The 10106-nt window shown below is 45.8% G+C and overlaps 3 protein-coding genes across 4 annotated transcripts; all 3 read left to right on the top strand.

Annotated features, from left to right (window-relative positions):
- The first annotated feature begins 932 nt into the window (after positions 1–932).
- LOC148129380 (actin-1-like) lies at positions 933–2179 on the top strand. 2 transcript variants are annotated; one of them, XM_087944595.1, is made up of 2 exons: positions 933–948; positions 1077–2179. In XM_087944595.1, exon 2 carries the CDS (start codon positions 1187–1189, stop codon positions 2177–2179), a length of 993 nt encoding a protein of 330 aa, XP_087800721.1. In that variant the 5' UTR covers positions 933–948; positions 1077–1186. The 2 variants fall into 2 exon arrangements, with proteins under 2 accessions (XP_087800721.1, XP_087800720.1); XM_087944594.1 differs by lacking the exon at positions 933–948 and having other exon boundaries at positions 1046–2179.
- A 1432-nt stretch (positions 2180–3611) lies between these two features.
- On the top strand, positions 3612–4775 carry LOC148129379 (actin-related protein T2-like). Its single transcript, XM_087944713.1, has one exon. The coding sequence runs from the start codon at positions 3612–3614 to the stop codon at positions 4773–4775; it is 1164 nt and encodes a 387-aa protein (XP_087800839.1).
- Positions 4776–6884: 2109 nt separating this feature from the next.
- LOC113425863 (actin) lies at positions 6885–7997 on the top strand. The gene has a single exon (XM_026688142.2). The coding sequence runs from the start codon at positions 6885–6887 to the stop codon at positions 7995–7997; it is 1113 nt and encodes a 370-aa protein (XP_026543927.2).
- The last annotated feature ends 2109 nt before the right edge of the window (positions 7998–10106 follow it).

Below are 10106 nucleotides of genomic sequence, written 5' to 3'. Positions count from 1 at the left end.
CCCTTTGCGATTCTCATTAATTGGGCCATTGGTTTCAATGGTTTTTTTTTTTTTTTTAAAAAAAGAGCAACACCAAAAGAGCCACGGAAATAAATTGCATTGATCCGGGATACAAGCAGAAGTGAGAAAAAAAAAAAAAGCTTTCTGCCCCAGGGCGACTAAGCAGTAAACTGGTTCTGCTTGAACTCGTGTCTTTTCTTTCCCAGAATCCTTGATGTTTTCCATTCTTTTGGCTACTCTTCTTCTGACGTTCTCCTTTTCCCAGAAGATTATTGGTGCAGTACCTTCATCCAGACATCAACCATTACAGTGGGTATCCCGCTACTCACCATTGTTTGCGATGCATACTAAAAAGGACAATTCTCAAACAAACCACATAACCTACCACGTAACCCTTTGTTCCAGCCAGGAAGAACTTTCAGTCTGTTCCTTTTCCCATGACAGAAACTTTCCTAGTATGGCAGACTTCCTGTCCGTTCCCCTCAGCTGTTCCCCCTCTTCCTATAGCAGCACAATGAGTACTAAACAAATGCCGAGTATTGGGACAATATTTTCACATCATTGTTCGGTATCAACTTTTGACGAGTTTTGATGCAGTTGAGCATGAGGTTCCCCTATATTTTGTTAACACCTAATCGACGGTGCAGGACAACAAGCAATGGATGGAAACCAATCAGAAAGAGATGGGTTAGAAATAAGGAGGAACTTCCTGATGGCGAGAACAATTAATCGGTGGAATGGCTTGCCTTCGGAAATTATGAGGACTCCATCACTGATTTAAGAAGACATTGGACAGCTGTTTGTCCAGAATGGTATAGGGTCTCCTTCTTGAGCAGTGAGTTGGACTAGAAGATCTCCGAGGTCCCTTCTGACTCTGTTATTGTGCTGTTAACATTGGGAGTAGCATATTTCTAGCTTCTCAAGCTGTATCCCCTGAAGAAATAGCGTGTATGACATCACTGCTCTAGAACCTTTCCTTTCAAGTATTCTAAGCGGCCTCCAATCCAGACCATTTCTCCAGGTGAGCAAGGAGACAGTCTACGGAATGTCCGATCCCAGATTTTTAGATATCCCAGCTGTCATCTTTGATAATGGATCCGGACTGTGCAAGGCCGGCATTGCTGGTGATAGCGCTCCAAGGTCTGTCATCACAGCCATCGTGGGCCGTTCAAAAGCCAAAGCCACCATGCTTGGCGCAGGTCAGAAAGAATATTACATTGGGGAAGAAGCTCAGTCCAAACGTGGCGTTTTATCCTTGAATTATCCCATCGATCACGGCATTGTGACCTCCTGGGATGACATGGAACGGATCTGGAGGCACGTTTATGACTGCGAGTTGAGGCTCAAGTCCAGCGAGAGGCCCGTGTTGCTGACCGAAGCCCCTCTGAATCCCCTCCAGAATCGGGAGAGGATGACTCAGATCATGTTCGAGAACTTCAAAGTCCCAGCGATGTACGTAGCCGTCCAAGCCACCTTGGCACTCTATGCATCAGCACGTACCACCGGCATAGTCATGGACAGTGGCGATGGGGTCACCCACACAGTTCCCATCTACGAAGGGTACTGCTTACCCCACGCGGTCTCCAGGTTGGACGTGGCCGGGAGGGACATCACAGAATACTTCATGAGGCTCCTTCTGGAGAGTGGGCATTCCTTCGTCAGCACGGCCGAAAGAGAAATTGTGAAGGACATCAAGGAGAAGCTGTGTTATGTCGCGTTGGATCCCGTCCAAGAAATGAAAACTAAGCTGGAGTACCTTCTCAGAGAGTACAAATTACCCGACGGCAATGTCATCCAAATTGGGAGCCAACTCTTCCGCGCTCCTGAGGCCCTTTTCGCCCCCACCGACATCGGCATTGATGCGCCGGGCGTCCACCGGATGGTCTTCAACAGCATCATGAAATGTGACATCGATGTCCGGCGAGATCTTTACGGCAATATCCTCCTTTCGGGCGGATCAACGTTGTTCTGCGGGCTGGATGAGCGCATCCTTCAGGAGATGCAACTTCAGGTTCCTCTGGGGATATCAGTGAGGATCATTGCTCCTCCGGAAAGGAAGTACTGCGTGTGGATCGGGGCCTCCATATTGACTTGCTTAACAGCGTTCAGGCAGATGTGGGTCACCTTGAACGACTACCAAGAATTTGGACCTGGCGTGGTGCACCGGAAATGTTTTTAGGAAGAATCGTCTCCCTTTGTCAATGAGTTAGAACAGTGGAAGTTCAAATAATTAGCAGGACATAGAACGTTCATGGATGACACATAATTCTTTGAACTTCTGTTGTTGTCTATCCAAAGACAGATTTCTCATATGTCTGTATTTATATGTACTGTATATATGAAATCTGCCTTTGGGTGTGTGGACTGGCTAGAATTGTCGGTAAATAAATGATGGAGTCACAGATGTAAGGACCATGCTGCATTTTCTTCATTGTCTTTTGTTCTTCAGAAACCCTATTTTGCTGTCCTTGCTTAATAAAGAGATAGGATGGACTTGCTTCCCGCAGCGACTGAAAATGCTGAGGTGGGGAGGGCCAAAGAGACAAGACAGGTTGGTAGGTGGGTGTTGATAAATTATGCTCCTGAAAATAAACAAAAGTTGGGCAGAAGGAGGGCCGACTTAATTTCCTCCCTTCTTACCAAATTGATCTGAGACAAAAAATAAAATGCATTTTATAGAGTTTTCACTGATTTTTGCTTCCTACAATGAACAGCTCTGTAAATCTAGTGCTTTTCCAACACAGGGTGCAACCCTCCTGATCACCAGTAGGGGGGCAGCAACAAGGAAAGACACCTCTGGTCTCTTGAAGGCCCCCTAGTGGTCATTCTGATTTTTTTTGCAATTTTGTATTGCAAGAAGAGAAGGGTAGAGGGACTCCTGCTTGATTAAGAGCGTGAACTAGAAGGGGCCTTCCAATCCTATTGTTCTGTATTCTAAGAAACCCAACAACTGAAATAGCAGGGATGGAGATAGAGAGAGACGAGAAAATAGCCTTGTGTTCTTGAGATGTTTTGGACTTTATTTCGCATTCGTGGAAGAGCTCATGTTAAATATCTGAAGACCATCTCTGGTCAAGATAGTGGATCTTGTCAAGGAGAAAAGGTGAAACCCTCTTTGTCTTTATCAAAGTATCTCTGACATACCTCTTGAACTTTCTGGTCCCATCCTAAATATTTGAAGAACCTCTCTGAAGAACATCCAAGATAGCGGATCTTGAAATCTCTGAAGAACATCCAAGATAGCGGATCTTGAAATATCTGAAGAACATCCAAGATAGCGGATCTTGAAATTTCTGAGGAACATCCAAGATAGTGAATTTTGACTGAGAGAAGACTTGAAATCTTTATCAAAGTAGCTTTGAAGGATCTCTTGAACTTTCTGGTCTCCTAGAGACAACTCAACAATTGTTAGACAGGACCTCATTGATTGTGAAGTCATGGCTATGGACCATTTTTCCAATTTTCTCAAATGGGAGAGACTGTGGAGGTTTTTTGGTTGTTGTTTTCAGACTGATAAAGTGTTTTTATTCCCAGGAAACACTCAAAAATACGTCTCGGACTCTCCTAACACTCCGATGGCCAGGTGCTGAACAGATAGACGTTATCCTGAAATGGGCCGAGAAGGTTTCACATCTTCAGCTCCCAAGACTCGCATTTCCAGCTCCCAAGCTGTGATCATTGACAATGGCTCTGGGCTTTGCAAATCGGGAATTTCTGGAGAAATTAACCCACGTCACGTCATGGCCACCGTCCTTGGTTACCCCAGAAGCAAGTTGCCTCTTTCCAAGGCTAAACAGAAAGAATGCTACGTGGGATTTGAAGCCCAGCATAGACAAGACGTCCTCTCGTTGACCTATCCCATCGAAGCGGGCGTCATCACTTCCTGGGACGAGATGGAGACCGTCTGGAAGTACATCTACGACAAAGGGTTGGGGGTGAAGGCCTTCGAGAGACCTCTGCTGATGTCGGAATCTCCCCTGAACCCAAAAGAGGACCGAGCCAAGCTCACCCAGCTGATGTTTGAATACTTCAAGGTCCCGGCTTTCTATCTCTCCATCCAGGCCATCCTCTCCCTCTACGCTTCTGCACGTTACACGGGGATTGTCATTGATTGTGGGTTCGGTGTCAGCCACGCCGTCCCGGTGTATGAGGGATACTGCCTCCCGCACGCCGTCTCCCAGCTGGGCCTGGGGGGCCGAGACATCACCCAGTTCCTGAGGGAGCTTCTTCTGGAAAGCAGGCAGTACTTCTGGAACTTCCCGGAAGCCAACACCGTTGTGGAGGACATCAAGGTCAAGCTGTGTTTTGTGGCCTTGGATGCCCAACACCGAGAGAGCAAGCCCTCCGAAGAGCTCCCCAAAGAATATAAGCTTCCTGACGGCAACAGGATCAAGATTGGGGACCCCCTTTACCTGGCCCCAGAGATCCTCTTCACTCCGAGCAACGTCAACCACAAGGGCCAGGGCCTCCACAAACTCATCACCCACAGCATCAAGAAATGCGACCCCACCATCCGTAACGTGCTGTATTCCAATGTGCTGATCTCGGGAGGGTCCTCTCTTTTCCCAGGTTTGGACGAACGGATGTTCAAAGGCCTGGAAGCAGAAGCCCCGCAAGGCGTCCCCATCAAGGTCATCGCTCCCCCAGACCGGTGGTTCTCGGCATGGATCGGGGCGTCGATCATCACCTCCTTGAGCACCTTCAAACAGATGTGGGTGATGGCTGCCGACTACCGAGAATATGGGCCAAATATTGTCCACCGACGGTGCTATTGAGGAAGGGGGAAACGGGAAAATGTCTCCTGTTTTTGGCTCAGAGCTGAAGGCAATTCAAAGAAAGAAGAAAAAATAGCCAGCGTTTCACCTTTTTCCCCAAAAGGTTAAATAAATAATTGATTTTAAAGCCTGAGAAACTATCTGGATTTGATGTACTTCCTGCTTGGAGATCTTAACAGATAGCAGATAGCAGATAATCAGAGTTGGAAGGGACCTTGTAGGTCATCTAGTCCAGCCCCCCTCCCCAAGCGGGAGACCCTACACCATTTCTGACAGATGAGAGTCCAATCTCTTCTTGAAAGTCTCAAGTGATGGCACTCCCACAACTTCCGAAGGCAACTTCTGTTCCATGGGTTGATTGTTCTCACTGTCAGAAAGTTTCTCCTTATCTACAGGTTGAATCTCTCCTTGTTCAGTTTCCATCCATTCTTCCTCGTCTGGCCTTCGGGGGGCTTTAGATCTTAGTCCATCCCCTTCTGCTCAAACAGGAGGCCCCATACCATTCATCTGTCCAGTTTCTTCTAACTTTGCACTGTCTTCCTGTAGCCCCAACCCATCCATCCACCCTTCCTGTAGGCAAGTTCAGACAACAAAAACTTTAAAGGTTTTGAGAATACCATTTATTATTGTAGGGTTTAACAATAGAATCCTGGGAGCCTGTCTGAGTTCCTCTCTACTACGTCTAATGCCAAACAAAAATTAAAACAAGGTTCTTTTAAGTTTCTCAGGTCTTTGTCCTGTCTCAAGAGCAATATCTTCTAAGCCACCTTCTCCACTAACAGTTCACTCACCTTCTCACCATTCCCGGGCAATATTTATACACAGATTTAGGTAACTGAATAAGGAAAAGCAGCAAAAACCAGCCTGGGGTCTGGAGTTTCTCAGTAGTAATCCCAAAAGGAAAAAAAAACAGGAGTCATCTACAACATATAGTATCATGAGACCCCAACAGCCACAAGTTAAGACAAACAAGCAGAAGATTATTAGCAGAACGCATCAAGACTAACTAGCAGTGAGAAGTCATGACGAAAACTCTTTAATTTCACAGCGTATGGACTGGGTTCACCACAAGTTCAGTTGGAACCATCCAAGACCAAGCCAGATCCAAAAATGCAGAATTTCTAGAAGCCTGGCTATAGAGCAAACCCAACTCTTAGTCTAGCACTGATGATGTTACCTAGTTTGGTAATGAAACATCTGCAAGTACAAAAACCAAGCTCAGAGAGCACCAAGGACCCTTCATTTCAACCCTGAGCTACAAATATTAATTTTTTTTATCAGTTCTCTCTGGAGTAGTTTGCTTCTTGCCCCCAGGGTTAGATTCGTCCTTACCTAAATAATATTTTAGATGCTGATGGCTCTTCAAGGAACAGTCAATGCTGCAACCTGCCATCATTTCAGATTAAAATTCCATATAATTTGGGGGCTTGGGTTGCTGTTATTGATGGAGAAACACCTAGAATCCGCCAGTGATCTTGCTATTACTGATTTTTATTTTCATTTGGTTTCTCAGTTGTCTATCCAGAGGTTAACCTAGGTGGCCATCAATATACTGGGCCCATCTTAGCACTTCCATTGTTCTCTTTTGATGTCATAGCATTTTTCTGATGTCAATCTGAAGGTGCTCTCCATTGGCTGACCACTGAAAATCAAACTGAAAGCTTATGAAATATCTGCAAAAATTTAACAGAGAAGGCCACAATCCAATCTAACACCACAGAGGAGCAATTGTGAAGAAATTGAAACCAGTGAGCTCATTTCTAGGACCTGAAAGCAAGAAGCATCATGGTGCCCAACATCCTCGGCCACCGGAAACCTCTTTCGTTGAGCCTGATTCAGAAAGACAACCAGTCATAACAATTATCTCTGAACATCCCGCGGTTGGATGCTTGCAATCTCTCCAAGACAAGTCTTGACTATTCGGAGAAGACCTTGCTTCCAGAAATATACGTCCACCCGTACATAATACGAGAAGCCGGTTTTGAAAAGGGAGAAGAAAACCCGTTTGTGATCTCTGAAGGATCTAGAACCTAGATGGAGGCAACGTTCTGTCCTACTTAGAAGAGCGAGGAAAAAGAGTCATTGCAAATTCCGCTCGTCGGATTGAAGATGTCTCAGTTGAAAACCGCGGTCATTATTGACAATGGGTCAGGACTCTGCAAAGCGGGTTTCTCTGGGGAGGAGGCCCCTAGGACCATGGTGGCAACAGTTGTTGGCTACCCAAAGACTCGGGCGATCATGTTTGGCCCTGTTCAGAGAACGTGTTATGTCGGCAAAGAAGCCCAAGCCAAGAGAGGAATCTTATCTTTTAAATACCCAGTGGAGCATGGGATAGTGACTTCTTGGGATGACATGGAGAAGATCTGGAGATACATCTACAGGCATGGACTCAAACTAAGAGCCAAGGAGAGGCCGGTGTTGTTGACCGAAGCACCTATGAACCCAACGGCAAACCGAGAGAAGATGACGGAGATCATGTTTGAGCATTTCCAGGTTCCGGCTATGTTTGTAGGCCTTCAGGCTTTGATGGCCTTGTACGCCGCTGCCCGCACCACGGGGTTGGTTTTAGATAGCGGCGCCGGCGTCACGTTGACCGTACCCATCTACAAAGGCCACTGCTTGCTCCATGCCATCTCCAGGATGAATTTTGCAGGGCGGGATATCACCAGGTATCTCTCCACCCTCCTGCTGGAGAGCGGGCACAACTTCCTGAGCTCCGCCGAGAAGGAGATTGTGAAGAACATCAAGGAGAACCTGTGCTACGTGGCTCTGGATTCAAGTCGCCCAAAAGACAGAGCGTCCGTCCGCAGATACATCCTCCCCGATGGCACGCCTGTGGAGATCGGGGACCAGCTCTTCCGTGCTCCTGAATCCCTCTTCAACCCAACGGATGCTGGAGTTACGGCGCCGGGTATTCACCAAATGATCGCCGAGAGCATCTCCAAATGTGAAGGAAGCATCCACCAGGACCTCTGGAGAAGCCTTATCGTAGCGGGAGGATCCACCCTCTTTCCAGGTCTCAGCGAACGTCTTCTCAAAGAGCTAAGAAGTCTAGGCCCTCACGGCCTGCCGGCCAAGCTGGAAGCCCCAGCAAACCGAATACATTCCGTGTGGATTGGCGCGTCGGTGCTCACCAGCTTGCCTTCGTTTAAGAACATGTGGGTCACACGGCAAGAATACAGAGAGGTTGGCTCCACGGTGCTGCAGAAGAAATGCTTCTGAGAAGAATAAATGGGCCAGTTATGAAAGCCGCCGTGCCACCCCTCCTCATCCCACCCTCCAAAAAAAATTTGATTGGAAATGCTGGCGAGGGGCTAGTAAACCTTTCCACAAAGAAATCCGTGCCTTGTGGCATTTTTTGCAGCGTGGCAACAAAAGTTTCTTTATGGGAGAGGCAAAGAAAGAAGCCTTGTGGGCTGTATTTGGACGACCCCTGTTTTAATGTATGTTGTGGGAGGGGGAGAGTTGATGTCAGTAAGAGCGGGAAGCTGTCAGATGTTCAGTGCAGGAGCAACCAAGAGAATTTTTACTTCGAGGCCCGTAAGCTTTTTGCCACTTGCCATAAACAGGTAGAAGATTACACAAAAGTATGCCAGTGTTGGAGGGTGGGTGGTGGAGATGATCTAAGATAGATAGATAGATAGATAGATAGATAGATAGATAGATAGATAGATAGATAGATAGATAGATAGATGAGAGAGGGAGGAAGATGAAAAGGAAGGAAGGGAAGGAAGAAAGGAAGATGCAGGGAGGAAAGGAAAATGAAAGGGAAGGGAGGGAGGGAGGAGGAAAGGAAGGAAATAATAGAAGGAAAAATGAATGGGAAGGAAGGAAAAAAGAAAGAAAAGTGATGGAGGGAGGAAGGAAAAAGGAAAAGGAAGGAAGATGAAAAGGAAGGAAGGAAGATGGAAGGAAAGGAAAATGAAAGGGAAGTAAGTAAGTAAGTAAGTTAGATTCTCTCGGAGTAAAGTTCTGAATGGATCTACTCCAGGGGTAAATTGAAATTCGCAGGAGCTATAAACAGTTTCCCAATTCTGAAATTTCTAGATTTCCCTTGGAGGAAAATGCCAGGTTGGGGGGGGCGAAATCCGCTGACACATGTCAACTCCATAATGAACCCGCCATTGCAAAGCAGAAAGGATCAAAGTGGACAAATTGACATTGACAAAGTGACATTTTCTATATTGTTTCATTTCTGTGTTGTCTTTATTTTTGATTCCCTGTTCCCTTCCGCTGGCTTGCATGCACTAGACTAGCAGATGGCTACAAATATTGCAACCAAACAAATAATCAGTGCATATTTAGAGAGCTGTTAAGAATCCGATTCAGCTGCCATTCCTCTCGGTCCTGTTTTATTTATTATTATTATTTATTTTGTTTTTTTCCCCCTCTCTGGCAGCCTGCTGAAAACCCATAAACAAATGCGATACAACTGTAGTTTGTGTAAGTATTTTACAGCTCGCTGACTTCCATATGAGCAGGATTTACAGGAACACAAAGGGCTTGACTCCTGCACCAATCGCTTAATGCGGGAGACAAACATAAAACACACCGCCTTGGAAATTGGACCCAATTGTGGAATTTTGCACAGAAATCCCAGCTAATGCAGACAGAAGGATGCCATTGTCTTGATTTTGCACAGGGGGAAAGAAACTAAATTAACTGCAGATCCTCCTTGTTTCGTTTTTATTTTACGCTGCCTGCTAAAGTTGAGCTTTGGTTGGGTTTAGAAAATGAACACACCCAGATGTGTGTGTAAGTGGTTAAGATGGGTGGTGGTTTTTTTTTTTTGAGCTTTAGTATGATCAACCCCCCGCCCCAATAAATTTATTAAAGGGTAATAATCTGCTTTTGAATCTCCAATTTGCATAAAAAGCTTAAGTGGATGCAACTTCACATGCCATTTGCATATAAATTTATAAAATTGTCATTTAAATTCATATAAATGTATATAAATTGTCATTTGCAGCAAGCAACTTCCACTTACACAAAGGAGATGCGACTTACGCAAATTACATACTTCTACGCAAATGGCGTAAATGTAAAAGTACCTGAGGTACTTTTTACAATATTGTCCATTGGGCGAGGAGGTACCTTTTACACAACCATTTACCCAAATGGCGTTAAAATCTGAGGCCTAAAATGGCCTTTAATGAATACTGGGCCTCTAAGGGTACCCCTTTTCTTCCAACCAGCCAGAACATCAAGATTTCCCCCCTATTTTATTAGAAAAAGGGAGGCCTCTGGGACTTGAAGAGGGCAGCTGCCATCACTTCTGGAACTGAGGCCTTTTCGGGCCTAGTCACAACAGAGACCCCCCCTCCAAGCCTC

Source organism: Notechis scutatus, chromosome 16 (genome assembly GCF_049901735.1).
Source record: "Notechis scutatus isolate UNSWTSFEM ecotype Mainland chromosome 16, rNotScu1.2, whole genome shotgun sequence".
Lineage (NCBI taxonomy): Eukaryota > Metazoa > Chordata > Lepidosauria > Squamata > Elapidae > Notechis > Notechis scutatus.
The sequence above is the reverse complement of the archived record's forward strand: the minus strand, read 5'-3'. Positions and strand labels throughout refer to the sequence as shown.

Coding starts and splice junctions, on each gene's coding strand:
- LOC148129380 (XM_087944594.1), top strand. CDS start 1,046: ATGTCCGATCCCAGATTTTTAGATATCCCAGCTGTCATCTTTGATAAT.
- LOC148129379 (XM_087944713.1), top strand. CDS start 3,612: ATGGGCCGAGAAGGTTTCACATCTTCAGCTCCCAAGACTCGCATTTCC.
- LOC113425863 (XM_026688142.2), top strand. CDS start 6,885: ATGTCTCAGTTGAAAACCGCGGTCATTATTGACAATGGGTCAGGACTC.